At 37.0% G+C, this 18,665-nt stretch overlaps 1 protein-coding gene across 3 annotated transcripts in view; it reads left to right on the top strand.

Annotated features, from left to right (window-relative positions):
- The first annotated feature begins 4,459 nt into the window (after positions 1-4,459).
- MMS22L (MMS22 like, DNA repair protein) overlaps positions 4,460-18,665 on the top strand; it is a 95,418-nt gene continuing 81,212 nt past the window's right edge. The window contains exons 1-8 of one of the 3 annotated variants that reach the window (XM_084890824.1): positions 4,460-4,570; positions 5,161-5,339; positions 6,753-6,878; positions 8,254-8,303; positions 12,014-12,101; positions 12,195-12,372; positions 16,579-16,669; positions 18,400-18,530. In XM_084890824.1, the coding sequence (XP_084746950.1) occupies positions 5,176-5,339; positions 6,753-6,878; positions 8,254-8,303; positions 12,014-12,101; positions 12,195-12,372; positions 16,579-16,669; positions 18,400-18,530 (828 nt within the window). In that variant the 5' untranslated portion in view covers positions 4,460-4,570; positions 5,161-5,175. Of the gene's footprint in view, positions 4,575-5,160; positions 5,340-6,752; positions 6,879-8,253; positions 8,304-12,013; positions 12,102-12,194; positions 12,373-16,578; positions 16,670-18,399; positions 18,531-18,665 lie in introns of all 3 variants that reach the window. The other 2 variants (XM_084890823.1, XM_084890825.1) reach the window with 2 other exon arrangements.

Below are 18,665 nucleotides of genomic sequence, written 5' to 3'. Positions count from 1 at the left end.
AATAAAATAAAGAAAAATTAAAAAAAAAAAAAGTCAAAGAAGAAATAAAGTAATGACAAAATGAAGTTAGAAAACAGGGAGAAAAAGAAGAGAGAGAGAGAAGAGAGAGAGAGAGAGAGAGAGAGAGAGAGAGAGAGAGAGAGAAGAAGCAAACTAAAAAAATGGGAAACAAACTATATATATGTGGAGAAAATTGCCATAGATCAACCACTGAGCCCAGCCAATGCCGGTAACAATACTTGGAGATTAATACAAACTACAATACAATATCCACTATTATTAAGTAAGGTTATGATATACAGAAGTCAAAGAAACAAACAAAAACAGAGGATTTAAAAAAAATTACAAAGCAACAATAACAACACTGGAATAAGCATAACAATTTCACTGAAAAGCACCAATATTCACAATAATCAACCTTCACTCAAACAATGAGAAAAGGATAGAAAGTAGAACCGTTTTTTTTTTTGTGTTTTTTTTAACTAGTTAATATAGTGCAGAGAGTGATATTTATACACTTGTATCAGGGGTTGGAACTTAGATCTATGAGTATAGTGAGAGCTTTAGCAGGGGGTATACAGAAAGAATAGAGGAAAAACTAAAGCCGGAAAGGGATAGGATAAACTGGAGACTAAAAGGTTAAAGTTTAGTAAGAGAGTGATGGGGTAAAGGTCGAATTGAGATAGGGTTGAATGATGCTATAGTAGAGATTAAAATAGAATGAAGGTTACTCCCAATGTAAAATAAAGACGAAGTAAAATGGTACTGGGGAGGAAAAGAAAAAGAAAAAAAAATTGCAAAATAGCAGTAGTAATAGTGAAGATAGAGATTGAAAAATGTAATAATTGAAAAGGTAAAATCAAGTAAGGAAAAAAGAAAAAAAATCGTTTCTGAAGTAAAAGATGTAAAAAATGAAAATTAAATAAAAAATGTAAAAAATGAAAATAAAATAAAGAATAGTATAATTAGCATAAAATTGTCCAGTAGAGTTCAATCACTTCCTCTGTTATTGTATTTGGTATGCCTGGTTCTTGGATCAGAGAGTCTTGCAGTTCCCAGCTTTCCACTGCACCTCAGTTTTGTAAGGTAGTCCTTAATTTTAGGCAGGCTATATCTTAGTTATTTGTGTCCATTTATTTATTTTTGATTAATTAAAAGAAAAAGAAAAAGAAAAAAGAAAAAAAAAAAAAAAAAAAAAAAAAAAAAGGCAGTTTGTAGTTCAGCCCTTAGGTGTCAGTGTTACTGGTTTGACCTCCCAGACTTTGGTTGCTCTGGCCCTCTTTCTCTCTGGGGGCGGGCCCTCGCAGCTCTCCCGGGCTACAATATAGGCGGGGCCACGGCCGCTCTGGGGGCGGGGCCTCGCGGTGCTCTGGGCCGCTCTGGGGCCGGGGCCTCACAGCGCTCCTGGTGGCGCGCTCAGGGCCGCTCTGGGGGCGGGGCCTCGCGGCGCTCCGGGCCGCGGTGCTCTGGGCCGCACTGGGGCCGGGCCTCGCGGCGCTCCTGGTGGCGCGCTCAGGGCCGCTCTGGGGGCGGGGCCTCGCTGGAGCAATGGCGCTATCGCAGCCTGAACTCTCAGCCTAGCCACGCAAACTCTGACCTTTCTGTGGGTGGTTGAAGAGCTTCCTTGAATCCACCCGCTTGCTCCGATCGGGGCGCCACAGGTGCTCGATGGACTCCTCGGCTGTGGGTTTTCCAGGCCTCAGAGAAGCTGCTCCCTTCCTGGTAGGGTGGCGCCGCCTTTGCGCTGAGCCCGGAGCTCCGGGAGAAGTCGGGAGTGCTGGCCGCTTGGTCAGGAAAAATTGTCCAGCGGACACTTCCTTACCTTCCTAGAGTGATCCGCTGCCCCTTAGCTGCTAATCAACATTCCCTGAGCGACTCAGATGTTGCTTCTATCTGTTTTGGGACCGGGGTCAGAACAAGTCCGTCTGTTCGGTCGCCATCTTCAAGCTCCGCCCCTAGAAGTTTAAATTATTAAACTGAGTTCTTTTTTTCTCTAATGTGAGCAGTTAATGTTATAAATTTTCATGTTTTTATTTTTATTCAATTCCAAATATTTTCTAATTTTCCTAGTGAATTCTTCCATGAATTAGAAGTGTGTTACTTAATTTCCATATATTTAGAGCTTTTTCAGGTATCCTTCTATTATTTATTTCTAGTTTAATTCCATTGTGATCAAACAATATCCCTTTTATGATTTCAATCCTTTTAAAGTTGATGAAATTTGTATTATCACTCTGAATATTGTCTATTTTAGTGAATGTTTCATGTGTACTTCTACTATTATTGGGTTTAGACATCTGTAAATGTCAATTAGGTAAATTGGTTGGTAGTGCTGTTCAAGTCTTCTTGAATCCATACTTATTTTCTGTCTACTTATAGACAAGAATGTTGAAGTCCCAGTCATAATCACTAATTTGAGTATTTCTTCTATAAGTAATAGTATTTTTCGCTTCCTGTATGCTGATGATCTATCACTGGATATGTACATATTTAGTATTATGTCTTCTTTTTAAAAATATATTTTACTGATTTTTTTTTTTTTACAGAGGATGGGAGAGGGATAGAAAGCTAGAAACATCGATGAGAGAGAAACATCAATCAGCTGCCTCTTGCACACCCCCTATTGGGGATGTGTCCGCAACCAAGGTACATGCCCTTGACCGGAATCAAGCCTGGGACCTTTTAATCAGCAGGCCAATGCTCTATCTACTGAGCCAAACCTATCAGGGCAGTATTATGTCTTCTTGATATAACAGATCCCTTTCTGTCAGATTCCCACTGTATCCTTCTTTAGCCTGGACTCTAACCAATGAGGCTGAACTTTATAGATTACATCCTTGCCCTCTATTTTTAGTTCAATTTTGGCCAATGAAAGACACCAGGGGGACAGGGACATTAATGTGCAGGGAGAGGTTTGGGTACTCAATCCTTTCAGTTCCTCCCTGCTGGGTAGCAGGTTGGCAGTGGTAATGTTTCTCAATGAAGGCACTGTAGGTAGCTATTGGGTAGGGGGCTGTCTGTTACAGCAATAAATCCTCTTTGGGCTTTGGTAAATCCCTCCTTTCCTGACCCCTTAGGCCTAAGGGTCATAATGATTCTCTGATGAGTTCTGGTTACTTCACCATCACTTTTAGTTTTCAGGTAACTCTGTCCACGCCTTTTAAATGGCTCTTTCAATTACCTCTCTCCAGTATGCCATCTGTTACCCGCTAGGGATTCTTACTGATGTAGCATGTTATAGTACTTGCTTATTTAGAGAATTTATTTGGTTCTTTCCATTTAACTCACTGGCTCAACTAAGTGTGTCATTCCCTGGTTCAACTAAGTATGTCATTCAACATTGGGCACTTGAAGAAGGGGAAAAAAGGGTCTATCTGGATGGTTTGAATGGAAGAAGCTGTAATAACGACTCTGCTGACCCAGTTCTCCTAAACTCCGGGCCAGGGCCCTATATTCTCCTATTTAGGCACTATTTCCTAGGCATTGTTGTAGATGACACCATGTGTCATGCTAGTGATTCCCATGTCCATAAGCAAGCTTGGGCTACAGTGGTCCCCAAAAAAGCATGTCTCATGATACATAAGGTGAGCATAACAGATTCATCACAGCAGCCCTAGGTTGTAATCAGAATAGGGATCATGCTATGTTTTTCACTGACGTTATCCCATTTGTCAGGAAATTTACAGTATTTGGTTTGAACAGAGGAGTGATGGTAGGTTCCCTCTGCAGGAATTAAATGCAGGACAAACTGTCTTGTGGAGGAATGTGCACTGGGGAATACTCAAATTATAGTAGCAGCACATATGAATGCGAAATTCTCATGTTTCTCTGGACTCTGTAGACAGGGATATACTGAAATGTGTTACCTCTGACTTAGACGGAACAGTCTTCTGAGCAGATTTTACAGAGCACTTAAAAACGTTGCGAATGGGCTACATGTTTACGTTAAACGACTGAAACTTGTCCGGATGTGTTGCAAAAAAAAAAAAAAAAAAAAAAAAAAAGTGGAGCAACAGTTTTCATACCGGTGTTTCCAGAGGCTGGATTAGCCTCCTTCTTGCACTTGCCTGGTCCACCATCCAGGAGCCACAGGCATCCTCGATCCCAGGGAAGAGTGGGTGGCACCGCGCGGCTCCGGGTGTGAATGTCACTTTGAACCAAAGTGCTTTTCCCAAACCCCACCAGGAAGGTAGCCTCCCTCCCTGGGCGCGGGTCACTTTCTCGGCGCGGGATCGCGTTGGTTGCCTTGTGAGGCCCCGCCTTCCGGACCAACGCGCCAATGAAAACGAAAACCGGGGACTGGAGGGGCGGGAGAGAAATTGAAGGCGGAAAGCAGCGAGGAGTGCTTGGCTGGAAGACTCTCGCGAGAACTCGCCAGTGCCGGCCGTTCCCGCGGAGGCCTCGCGAGCGCACCGCGGGGGGGCGGGGGGGGCGGGCTCAGCGGTGGCCCCGCCCTCCCAGTGCGCGCGCTCTGCGTGGCGGGAATTTCGCTTGTTCGGGTTTGGGGCCGCATGGAGTCCGGGGCTGCGCTGGGGATCGCCGGGGCGCCTCTCGGGGAGTGAGAGCGTGAGTAGGTACGACGGGCACCGGAGAGGGGGTGCCCTGATGCGCAGGACTGTGGCTCCTCTCGCCGGGCTCCTCCGTGCTGATTCCGGGGGAGACTTGCTCCGCGACCGGGAGGAGTAGTGGGGGTTGGCGCGGGGCCCTGCAGGTCCCCATTCGAATCTGCACAGGAGCTTCCCCGCGACGCTGCGGGGCGACTGGCGCAGTGCGGTTTACCAACGTGGCGCGGGGTGCCGGTGCCGGTGCCGGCGGGCTCGGGAGGGGAAGCAGTATCTGTCCCGCCGCCAACATTGCTCTCCTCTGGACCCTGCCCCGGGCTGCTGCAGGGTCAGACCTGCAGGGTTTAAGTTCCCGATGCAGCCTGCCGTGAGTGCTTTCTGCCTAAGTCCTGACAGCCTTGATCACAGCCTTGATCTTGGGGAGCCGCTGGGAGAAGAGTTGTGGGGAATATGGTTCTCGGTTTTCTTTGTGCCGGGAGAGGGGGGGGCGTTTGGGTAAGTTTCTGACGTCACCCGCCCCACCTCCAGGCATCTCCCGCAACTTCTCTAGAGCCCTTCCTGATCCTTACGGCGAACCTCCCATGCTTGTTTGTTTCAGGATATGAAGTAAACAATGGATATCGGTTCTGCCGCGCCGACGTACCTGACCGACAGCTTGGAACTGGAGCTGGGGACCGAGTGGTGCAAACCCCCCTGCTTTTCTTGTGCTTTTGACCACAGAGCAGGAGGGAAACGTTTTTCTGGAGAGTCCTACCTTTCCAGCGGAGCCCTTAAGCGGTGGGTAAAACACCGGAGGCTGTTTCACCCTCATCAGATTTTTCATTAGTTTGTTAGGAATGTTATTTAGTTAAGATTTCAGGCGGCTACACTTTTATGTTCAAACCATCTTTTTTGTAAATCGGCTTGGTATATCAGACAGATGGCAAGCTATTGCTAGCTCTGTTGTTGGCTTTCTGGTTCAGCGAATACCTAAAAGATTTTGGGTATGAAGGAGAACATTCTTGCTCCCTGATGTTCTCTTACTTCGCTGCTACCTCAGTTTGGCGGTATGGAGCTGGGCTTTAATTTTCCTTTTACTTAAAATGAATCCTGAACTTCCTGGGCTTTTTGAAGTGATGTTTCCTCCTAACCTAAAACATGGAATAATATTTTGGAGCTTCTTAGTAATCCTAAGGAAGACATGCACATCTTTTGTTGCCCCAGTTCCTTCTAAGTCTGTATTGTTACATATAGAAGTCTTAAAAAATTCTTTCCTAATAAATGCACTACTTTGTCTAAGTTAACAGGGGATGTTATTTCTGAAAGTTCTTGCCTTGGGCAGTTAATTATACACATATTTCTGTAAAACTGCTGTTATTGAAATATTTTAGGAATGCCTTCTGAGGCAATTTCAGTTAGAAAGGAAATAATTTTTGTGGTTTTATAGTTGCACTTTTTTTTTTGAATAATATATTTTATTGATTTTTTACAGAGAGGAAGGGAGAGAGATAGATAGAAATGTCGATGAGAGAGAAACATCGACCAGCTGCCTCTTGCACACCCCCTACTGGGGATGTGCCCGCAACCAAGGTACATGCCCTTGACCAGAATCGAACCCGGGACCTTTCAGTCCGCAGACCTACGCTCTACCACTGAGCCAAACCGGTTTCGGCTACAGTTGCACTTTGAGACCTAAAAAGACATTACCCAGTTTGATTATGCTCTTCTCCAGACAGGGCTCAGAATAACTTAGCTATTTTAAAAATTAAATGTCCCCTCAAAGGATGAATTCTACATCTGAAGGCTACTGTTCAACACAGACAAAAGTATATTCCTATTTATTAGTAAATAGTCACATCTATTTATTAGTATACTATAAATTATATACTAATTAATAAATAGTTATATTACTATTAGTAAATAGTTATATCTATTTATTAGTATATTCCTTAGACTTCTTTTTATGTTTTACACATAAGTTACATTGCTCTTTAGTTATATTTTTTTATTAGTATACAGGACTGGATTTTTAATATAGTATGCTTTATGCCTTTACTAGTATGTATGCATAGTACCAAGGCATATCCTGACTTTATAATATCATTGCTGCCATATCATGTGTTATAAGGGTTCCTAAAATGTCAAAAAAGACATGCTAAGTATGGGACTTAGTATACTTTTCATGAGATTTAATCATAGTTTTCATTTCAGATTAATTTTGAATCTTGATCCTTTACCAACTAATTTTGAAGAGGATACAGTGGAACTATTTGGCATCCAGTGGGTTACTGAAACAGCATTAGTGAATTCTTCTAGAGTGTTATTTAATTTATTCAGGTATGTTTTTTACATTTCCTTGGAGTAGAGATGCCATTGTTCACTTTTGTAAGTTACATTGCTGTGTGGTTTCTAATACTGATATTAACGGAAGCACCAGTAGAGTTGTGGTTGTAATTCACTTGATTATATTATCAATAACAAAATTAACAGTAACATTTTATGGAATAATGGTTTTAATGAAATGCTTTTTAGTGAATCTATTCTTTTCCAGAATCTTTATTTGACATCTTGTGTTCAAGACAAATCTTTAAGGCTTTAAACTATGTTATAGTTTTGGAAGAAAACCAAAGTACTTTCGTTGCTTAATAATCATAGTCTTAAATGATTTTGAGAGAATGAATTTAGACTTCTCTAATATATTTCAGACTGTGTAATAGAAGTGTGATTAATTACAATGATAAATTTGAACAACATTAAAAAATTTTAATGAAAATTTTCAAACATACACAAATATAGAGAATAGTATAATGAACCTCTACCTCTACCCCCTTCAGTTACAATAACCATCAAGGTATCATCACATTTCCTTCATCTGTACCTCCCCTCTTATTTTTTTGCTGAAGTATTTTTAAGTAAATTCTAGGCATCATGTTATTAAATGATGTATAATTATTAAATGATGTATTAAATGAAAAATACCTTTTTTCAAACATTAACATTGTTCATTATCACAATGAACACAGTTGAAATAATGTTTCATTTAAAACCCAGTCCATATTCAGATTTTAGATACTGTTGAAATAGTCAGTTATTGAGGGCAAATTAAATGTATCATATATGGTTATATGGTATATTTAAATGAAAATGGAAAGGTGCAGGAATTTCTCCTACCCTCATCCCATAGACCTTGGGAAGAGACATTCACTGTATGTGTGCCATGATGTGTGCTTTATTGGGAGACCAGGCTGAGTGAGTGATTTTCTAATTTTGAACATTTAGAATAAGTTGAGTCTTTATCTAGGATACAGATAGGAGTTGAAAGGGAACTAGGAAGATTACTCTCAGGAATTGAGGTGAAACATTGTAAGTATAACTTTTCCTGATTACTCTGATGTACCTTATTCCTTTTTGAACTCCTTGTGTGATACAGCTTAGCATTTTATTATATAACTGTTAACCTAGGATATTTTATATAAGTATTTTAAACTTCTTGAAGATTTAAATAGTATCTCATTGATAGTGACATTTATGACATTTGACATAATTTCTGAGATATATGCAGCTTTTAATATGTTATTTTTATATTTTCTCGAAGTCTTTGCTACTGAAGCTGATCCTCATAAACATTCATGAAGTATTGGGAACATTATCTGTGTGATTATTACATGCTTTAAAGTAATCTAAAATTCTCACTTTACTTTTTTTAAATTAGGCAACAACTCTATAACTTGGAAACCTTATTACCGGCCAGCTGTGATTTTGGTAAGTTGTGTATTTAAAGACTAGTTACGGTGAATTGCACGTGAGTTTTATGATGCATAATTGGGATATCATAATAACATGGAGGAATTGTTAAGTAAGAAGCTCAGGATTCAGTGTATGACACTTTCTGAACAATAAATACAATTTTGTTATAGCTGAGATTTACAGTATTTTTTCAAATCTAGGTAAAATTGATTTAAGGCTAAATATCTCAGAAATGAATTAGTAACAAGCTTTGGAGGTGGGGAGTGGGATAGGAAATCATAAGAGAAATAACACTTGACCTTACACTATCTTCTTGTTTTTTTTCTGCTTTCTTTTTTTTTTTTATTTGTTTGTCTGTTTTTGACATTTAATGGATTACTGATTTTTTTGGGGGTGGGGGCAAAGGTTACAGTTAAGGTAGTGAAAAGAATTGAAGGGCAGTCTTTTAGTGCAAACCAGCTGCTGCTCTTTTCTGGCAGTTTTGGTGCAGTTTGTATTTAGAATCATGGCTCTGTAGTCAGCCTGAGTTCTACCCAGGCTAATTATGGGTCTCAAATTAGGTAAGACTTCTCACCTCATCGAGTTCTTATGAAAATTAAATGACATAATGCAGGTTAAGTGCTTAGCCTAATATCTTATTAGTGATGTTTAGCAACTAAAGATTACCTAGAACACACTTTTTAAAAATATATATATTTTATTGATTTCTACAGAGAGGAAGAGAGAGGGACAGAGAGTTAGAAACATCAATGAGAGAGAAACATCTAACAGCTGCCTCTTGCAAACCCCCTAATGGGTATGTGCCCACAACCAAGGCACATGCCCTTGACTGGAATCGAACCGGGGACCCTTCAGTCATCAGGCTGACGCTCTATTGACCGAGCCAAACCGGTTTCAGCTGGAACACACTTTTGATTAAAGAAAAAAGGTTTAGTGGCTTACTAATATAAAATACTAAAACAGAACATCCTCCCCTTCCAGTTAACATGATTATTGCTTCTTAACTAAGTAGAACCTCCCTAGACTTCCTTTATTTGTCCTGCCTCTGTATAAAAATTAACATAATCATCAAATTGCCCCCGCTTCTTAACAATGTCCAATCCAGAACAAAGTCCTTAAACTCCCCCAAAACTCAGCTGGCACAAGCCCTAACCCTGTTACAATCCCTCCCCACTCCCTCTTATTGAGAGGCCCCAACTGTTCATGATGTAGATTTAATCTTTGCAGCTGTATCAGGGCTCTTAATAAACTCATGTAGCTAGTTTTGGCCTTCAGTCCTCACCAGAAAGCCCTTAGGACACTTAGTGAAGTGTATATGTTCTTTTCATTATGCTACCCGAATAGCTTTCCATTTGAGGCAGAACAAACAAAATAATGTATGTTTTACTGATCCCTGTCCTTAAATGTAGCTGTTGGTGTTATTCCTTTTTTAGATAATGTTTTGTTTGTTTTTTTGTCTACAGACATTATATTTGGATTTTTTAAATTTTATTTTCTATTGCTATCCATATATATATATGTATATATATATATTTAATCTAGAATATAAAGAGTGTATATATATATATATATATATATATATATATATATATATATATATATATATATTGCTGTTTTTTTAACTTTGTTGACTACATATTCTTTAATCATTGTCATTTCTGGGCCTGTTTGTATTGATTGATTTTTCTCTTATTTCTGTGTTACAGTGTTCTGGATCTTTGAAAATCTATCAATTTTTTATTGTGTGGTGGACATTGTAGTTTTTACATTGCTGCTTTCTGGATTTTAGTGTATTTCACTAGCTATTATTAAACTGTATTCTTTCTGGTTTGCTGTTAAGTACTTATAATCCATTGGACCTTTCAAATCTTGGTTTAAATTTTGTTAGGACTCTTAAAAAGTAGCCTTTAGTCTAATGTTAAGTTAGCTCTAATAAAGCTTCTGATGATTCTTTTCAGTGTGTTATGATTTTTTTAATTTTTATGTTTTCTGGAAGGAACTTGAACTATTCTCTGGCATGTGTAAGCTTTGTAGGGAATTGTTTTCCTATGTTCTTACCTGGTCTTGGGTTATTTTTTCTCATGCTTGAATAGATCAGTACTCTGCCAGAAATTCAGTGGGGCCCTCTACATTTCCAGAGCTTGTTTTTATTATTTTAATGTAGCTTTTTTCTTCTTTGGTACCTTTTCCCTATAAATTTAAACCTATGTCTCCTCAGCTCAATGATTTGGGCTCTTTTTGGGTTCTCTCTCTCTGTGCTGCAGCCTGGAAATTGTATTTGGATGGGAAGCTGGAACAGTCTTAGGAATCACCTTCTTTCTGGGATAGCAATCCTGCACTGCCTTGTTTCTAGTGTCTGAAAACTTTTTTTTTTTTAATGTTGATTTATTTTTATTTTTTTAGTTAAAGATGGGATATTTGTAAATCTGATTACTTTTTCTCTGTCTTGGCTGGATGCAAGAGGTCACAGCAATTGTAACAGAGTACTGCCTTTATGAACTGAGAATTGTGAAACAGTGATGATGTGATTTTTGTAGGTGAAATATAATTAAGCTATGAAAATGCCCTGTACTAATATGGAAATGTTTGCATTAACATATCCTGTTGGTTTTGACAAAGCAGTGGTCATGTTTACTTAAGTTCAAATTTAGAAATAAGTTTTGCTTTATGTGTAATAAGGTCGAGAATTTGTTGTCTTAAGTTTCATCATGGTTTTTTTTTCTGCTTTTGTTTAGTGATTGTTTCTTACTCATTTTTCTTATAGTGATTGTCAGTAATATGCATATAGTAATGTTACAGGTAATTTTTGCTGATATAGATGTTCAAGTGAGGGGAAGATGGCATGGGTTGAAGTTGGGAGAATGACAGACAATATTAATACATCATTTGGGGCCTTATAAATCACTACAAGAAGTCTTTATTTCCTTCTAAATGTAGTGGATAACCTTTCAGGGGGAAGGAATTGACATATATTTAAAGCATTTTTGTAATTAGAGTGTAGAGGGACAAAGGAGGAGAGTATGGGAAGACCTATTGGAATAATTTAAGAGATTATAGAGAGATGGATAGTTTGAAGGTATATTTTGGTCATAAACTTAAGTAGGACTCTGGTGGGTAAATATAAGTTTTAAGGAAATGAAAGAAGAAAGAATGAAATACAGGTAACTGTTGGAACCAGTTGTAATGAGTGGCAAAACCATGGGCATGAACAGGTTTTGGAAGAAATCATGGAAGTATTATTTGCAGTGTCTGAGCATTCTAAATACAAGATGTTAGGCAATCTCACATGCAAGGTCTGGAGTGCAGAATAGAGGTTTGGGTTATAGGTAAACTTTTTCAAGTAATGGTTTTGAAATAAAGTAACTAATCATACAGGAAAAGAGAGACGAGGACTCAGGACTGAGTTCTGAGGAGCCCCCATACTAGTGGTAAAATAGAGGAGGAGGAGCCAGTAAAGGAGAGGCAAGAGAAAGAACACATGAGGAAGAAAGAAGACTGGCACTGTATGGTGTCAGTGAAGCCAGGTGTAGTCAGTGCTACTGAGGGGCAAGTTACTTGTGCCCAGGTAGTATATCCATTGATTAGGTGACCTTCATAATGGATTTTTTTTTGGGGGTGGTAAGAATTACATAGAAATCAGTAGACAAGATTAAAAGAGAATTGCTGCTTGTATGTCACTGCTCACTAATTATTTAAGCTATGACTAACTTCTATTTTGGTTTCAGGGAAGATATCAACTCTACACTGCAAAGCAGACAATATTAGGCGTCAATGCGTAACATTTCTTCATTATGTTAAAGTTTTCATCGTCAGGTAGGACATCAGTTGAACCTTTTGACTACTTTGTGAATTTTTGAGTATGTAATCATCCAGACTGGTGGCTTATTGTGTCTAATTGTTTTTTAGGTTCCTGACAGTACAGAATACTGAGAATCATGGTCCTGTTCATCCCTATGAGGTTTTGGAGGCTCAGCTTCCCTCACTGTTGGTTGATGAGCTTCATGGATTACTCTTGTATATTGGACACCTATCTGAACTTCCCAATATTAATCCAGGAGCATTTATAAGTCAAAATCAGATTCAGGTTTGTCTTATTTAATTTTTAGGTTATCAGTTTTTCTTCTTATAAGGAATATTTATTCAAGAATGAAGGAAATTAGTTAAGAGTGTAGCTCTTCCAGATTGCTTGAGTTGAAATTCTGGCTCCTCCTTTTATTAATTATGTGCCGTTGGGCAAGTAATACCTCTTGTCTCATTTTCTCCATCTGTATAATTGGTATAGCTTCCTAGAGTTATTGGGAGAATTAAATAAAATTAAAATGAATAAAGCATTTAAAACATAGTATACACTAAATCTGATAACTTCTCTATTCCAATTTATAATAGTGCAAATGTTTAAAAGTTTCAAATCAAATAACCTTATTTTCTAAAATATGTGTCATCTTTCCTTTTTAAAAATATTTTAAAATTGATTTTTTGAGAGAGAAGAAGGGAGAGGGAGAAATATCAATGTGAGAGTGAAGCATCAATTTACTGCCTCCTACTCGGGGATCAAGCCCCCAATCCTGGCATGTGTCCTAACCAGAATCCCAACCAGCAACCTTTCAGTGCACAGGACAGTGCCCAACTAACAACTATACTGGCCAGGGCTCCTTTTTTATTATAGTAAATTCAAGAAGATTACCTTGTAAAAATTACACCTTCAAAACCACATCATTTTGTCTATTCTGACCTTTGAGACTTTCAGAATATGATTGATTTTTTTTGTTTGTTGTGTGTGTGTGTGTGTTTTTTAATATATTTTTATTGATCTAGGAAGTAGGAGAGAGAGATATAAACATTAACAATGAGAGAGAATCATTGACTGGCTGCCTCCTGCATGCCCCCCACTGGGTATCAAGCCTGCCCTTGACCAGAATCAAACCTGGGACCCTTCAGTCCCCAGGTTGACGCTCTGTCCACCAAGCCAAACTGGCTAGGGCTGATTAAGATGGTTTTGACTGCCCTGGCCAAGTGCCTCCATTGGTTGGAGTGTAGTCCCATAAACCAAGAGGTTGTAGGTTCAATTTCTGATCAGGGCACGTACCCAAATTGCAGGTTTGATCCCTGGTCAGGAGACAACCGATTGATGTTTCTCTCTCTTCTTTTCTCTTTAAAATCAATAAAAACATATCCTTGGGTGAGGTTTAAAAAAAGATTGTTTTGACTAAAGCCCCTTTCCCCCTACCTTTTATTATTCCATCTGAAGTTTTTTTTTAAATTTGTATTGTAGCATAACCCAGCTTCCTGATATAATTAACAAATTTTCTATAAGATAATGTGAGTTTAAGTGGATGACAAATTATGTTTCCCCATTGATTCCCTGAATTTTTAACCTCTTCCATTCTATTTGACCTCATCAATTTGAACATTTAGTTTTTAGGAACATATATTTGTCAAAATGTAAAGTACAATTAAGTGTTTATATATTTCTGTGAAATTTAACAACAACAAACAAATATTGACTCTTTTTAAGGGGTCAATATATCTAACAATAAAAGTAAATAGGGTTTCAGTTGAACTCAGGTTTATATGTATAATCCATAGAAAGCATATAGGTAATTGCCTTTAATTATATCACTTAATAAAGACTCATAGTTAGATCTTGGGGGAGGGATAGTTTTCCTTCATTTTAGTCTTTGTAAATTAAAATCATTTTTATTTTATGGACATCCATTAAATGGTTAAGAAAATAATTTAGGAGCAGAAATAAAGATTGTGTGCTCCGGTTCTCAAATTAGGTTTTGCCCTTCATAGGCTTTTCAATTTAGCAAACTTGAAAAGATAGGTTATTTGAAGATCAGAAGACTGAATTTTTAAAGCAGGGGAATGTAGTCTTCAACACATAAAAAATAAATTATACACTAAAATTCTCTTCTAAAACAATAGCAAAAACATCTTACACAATAAAAAGCATCTTCCAAGATTTTATGTATTTCTTCTATTTTACCAGTCTTATTTATATATGAAAAGTATTGATTTAATTGGTATTTTCTGTTGAGTATGTTTTATTTAGTTTTTTTTGGGGAAACTTTTTAGAAATATTTGGGTATTATGTATTACAGATATTTTATCTTTTTCAGCAATTAAGCTGACTTACTAGGTTAGATTGAAGTTTTTTATATATAATAGTTATTTTTTTTTTTTGTATCTCTGTGCTGATGTTAGAAATATACTTGTTTTTACATTTATCTATTTGATTTATTTTTTTAAAAATAATTCTGTGAGATGGGAAGTCTAACTTTAGTTTCTTACAAATGAATAAGTTAATTCTGTCTTATTAAATGACCCATGGTTTCCCCACTGATTTGGATATCACATTTATCCATTTCTCTTCCCTATGTTTGCTGTTTTTTATTATCTATTTTTGAGCCAGTATTATTTATTAACGTAGTGTTTTACTTTATTTGCATATTTGATATGGCAAGTTCCTTCTGCATCATTCAGTTGTTTTACTAGAACATGTATCATTGTGTGTGTGTGTGTGTGTGTGTATATATATACACATATATATGTATATATATGTGTATATATATATTTAAAAATATACTTTTATTGATGTCAGAGAGTTAGAAACATCAATGATGAGAGAGAATCATTGATCAGCTGCCTCCTGCACTCCTCACACTGAAGATCGAACCCATAACTCAGGCATATGCCCTGATAGGGAATCGAACTGTGACCTCCTGCTTCATAGGTCAACACTCAACCACAGAGCCATTCCAGCCAGGCCTCATTTTATTTATTTTTATAGTGATACTAAATGCTGACTGGGAGTAGGTTATTGATAGCTAATAGCACTGGCTTTTTATTTTATTTTTTTTTTAAGTATATTTTATTGATTTTTCACAGAGAGGAAGAGAGAGGGATAGAGAGTTAGAAACATTGATGAGAGAGAATCATCGATCAGCTGCCTCTTGCACACCCCCTACTGGGGATGTGCCCGCAACCACAGTACATGCCCTTGACCGGAATCGAACCCGGGACCCCTCAGTCCGCAGGCCGACGCTCTATCCACTGAGCCAAACCGGTCCCGGCAAGAGCACTGGCTTTTTAGTCATAATTAGATTTGAATACTAATGTGAAAATTGAGATATAATTTATTTACCTCTTTTAACTTAAAAGGCATAACAATAATGTCTGCATGATAGATTAAAGTTCTCTTGTTAACATTCTTTATAGGAGTTCCTGGGTATGTATTACATTTTTAAAGAAAATATGTTTTTATTTATTTCAGAGAGGAAGGGAGAGGGTGAGAGAGATAGAAACATCAATGTGAGAAAGAATCATTGACCAGCTGCCTCCTGCATGCCCTCCTACTGGGGATTGAGCCCACAGCCTGGACATATGCCCTGACTGGGAATCCAACCATGACATCTGGTTCATAGATCTATGCTCAACCACTGAACAACACCAGCCGGGCTAAAAACATACTGCTAACTAAAATTTAAAATTCATGCACATAAGTGTTTTGTTTTGTTTTTTTAATATATTTTATTGACTTTTTACAGAGAGAGAGAGAGAGAGAGAGCTAGAAATGTCGATGAGAGAGAAACATCGACCAGCTGCCTCTTGCACACCCCCAACCGGGGATGTGCCTGCAACCAATGTACATGCTCTTGACCGGAATCGAACCCAGGACCTCTCAGTCCGCAGACCGACACTCTACCGCTGAGCCAAACCGGTTTCGGCCACATAAGGGTTTTTAAAATTATTTACTGCTTCGCAGCTGTGATAGAATCAGAAGTTGGTTGCAAAGGTCCTTTACAAATCTTTTCAGCAGCCCCAAGGTGGGTCTGTCTTAAATTAGATGAAAATATATCCTATCCTGCTTTCAAAATCTCCAGTGAAAGGATCTTCTAATGAACATGATAAAAGTTTTTCTTAAGCTTAGTGGTAGATTAATTGATACAATGTCATGGTGCTGATAGAGGGTTTTTTGTTGTTTTTTTAAAAAATATATTTTATTGATTTTTTACAGAGAGGAAGGGAGAGGGATAGAGAGTTAGAAACATCGATGGAAGAGAAACATCAACCAGCTGCCTCCTGCACACCTCCCACTGGGGATGTGCCCGCAACCAATGTACATGCCCTTGACCGGAATCGAACCTGGGACCTTTCAGTCTACAAGCTGATGCTCTACCCACTGAGCTAAACCGGTTTTGGCTGATAAAGCGTTTTTGTGATATGCTATCAAGTACCTTGTAATGTATTATGAATTATCAGTCACAGTTGATAATGTCATTCACAGCTTTTCCCACCATCCTGGCATTTATTACATCTCCACTTGGATATCCATTGGCTGGTGCTAGAAATTCTACATATGCTTGGTGTAAAATTGAGTAAGTTGATAGATACTTGATTTATGTCCTTTTTCTAATCTAAACTATTATTGTGTTTTTTTTAAATTACACAAGTAATATGTTTTCTGATTTTTAGAAATCAAATAGTAACCTAAGTAAAAAGTGAAAATCTCACTCCTTTTTTCCAGAGATAACTACTGGGAACAACTTGGTCTGTTTATCTTTCTATACTTTCTATTTTATATATATATATATATATATATATATATATATATATATATATATATGGAAACTCATTGGTAGGATTTTTGTTTTGCTTTCTAACCACATATGCTGCTGTCATTGTTCTGTGTAGTGTTTTGTTTTTTTTTTTTTTTTAGAAATTTGATCATGTTCATGCATATGGTTTTACTTTATTTATTTAAGGGCTGTATGTAAAGGGTCTGTCATAATGTATTTAGCCAAGTTTATTTTTTAAGTATTTCAACTATTTCCATTTTTTGATATTATAAATAATATTACACTGACTATCCTTGTGTATATATATACATTGTTCAATATGTATATAAGTTATGCTGTGGAATAGATTCTTAGAATTGGGGTGGCATATTGCAGTTTTAATATTGTATATGCTCTTTGTTGCTGTAGAGTACATTTTCCCAATTTGTATACATTATCTGTGAACATTCCTTGCCTCATACTATTTCTAGTAATGGATATTATCAATTATTCTTTTTTTGCCAACAAATATGTGAAAAATGATACTGAATCTCTATTTTTGCAATTTCTTGATTACCAGTGAAGTTGAACATCTTCACATAATTTTATTGTCTCTTTATAATACATTTCCTTTATTACTTAGTTATTCATGATCTTTTGCAAATTTTTCCTTTTTAGTATAAGTTCATAATAAGATAGTAAACTTTTATTTCATATGTTGCTTGTTTTTTTCTTGGTCTTGCTCCTTGGCATGCTTAGGTTTTATTTTTTTAATTTAATTTTATTGTTTAAAGTATTACACATAGTAGTACATATATCTCCTCTCCCCCCTTCCCCCCAATTGTCCTTCCCCCAGTTTAGGTTCTCTTTTTAAGTTTAGTGATATTCTGGAAATATTTAGTTGTAAAGTAATTATTTAGGTTATAAAGACATCCATTATCTCAATATCTGCTTTTTAATTAATTAATAAATATAAAAATACATATATGTATTTATCTATGTGTACATATATATAATATACGCACACACACACAAATATGCAGCGATGTACACAAATACATACTTTTTTTCTCTCAGGTGAACTCTGTATTTTAAGTATTTTCTTAGAGCAAACTGGTGGATTTACTCTGCTCTAGGTAAAATTTTGGTATCTTACTTTTGTTTGCTTTATTTCATGCAGTTGGATATGGCTACTTTATCATTGTTTGTTAAAAGAATGTACAGGCTTTATTGGTTAGAAATGAGGGTGAAGAATTTCTAGTGTTTACCCTCTTCTTTAATTTATTTTTATTTTTTTCACTTAACTAATCTTGGATGGTTACTTCACAAAGATGGCCACATTAACAACAGAAAAGCCTATTTAATAGTAATTGGAAGGATTGAAACTTTTTTACATGATGTTTATCAGTGTTCATATAAGAAAGGAATTGTAAAATTTAACTTCTGCTTGCAAAAATTTGCTTTCAACTATGTTACAGTCTTGTTATAATTTAAATGTGTACAGTAATTCTACTGTAGATTTAACTAAAATTCATTTTATTACATTTTAGAACATGTTGTATATGGTCATCAGTTTATGAATCTGGCAGGTGACAATTTAACCAATGTCAGTCTGTTTGAAGAGCACTGTGAAAATCTCCTTTGTGATTTAGTAAGTTTGTCACTCAACAGGTATGACAAGGTAATGATTTAAGAATTTATTTGTATTTTTGTTACTTAATGGAATAGTCCTTAATCTATGTGATTTAAGCTTTAAGAATTTAATCTAAATTAAAAAATTATCTGGGAGTTGAATGGGAAAGAATTGATTTTAAAC

The sequence above is a fragment of the Pipistrellus hanaki genome (genome assembly GCF_964339955.1).
Source record: "Pipistrellus hanaki genome assembly, chromosome: 7".
NCBI classification, from domain to species: Eukaryota; Metazoa; Chordata; class Mammalia; order Chiroptera; family Vespertilionidae; genus Pipistrellus; species Pipistrellus hanaki.
The sequence above is the reverse complement of the archived record's forward strand: the minus strand, read 5'-3'. Positions and strand labels throughout refer to the sequence as shown.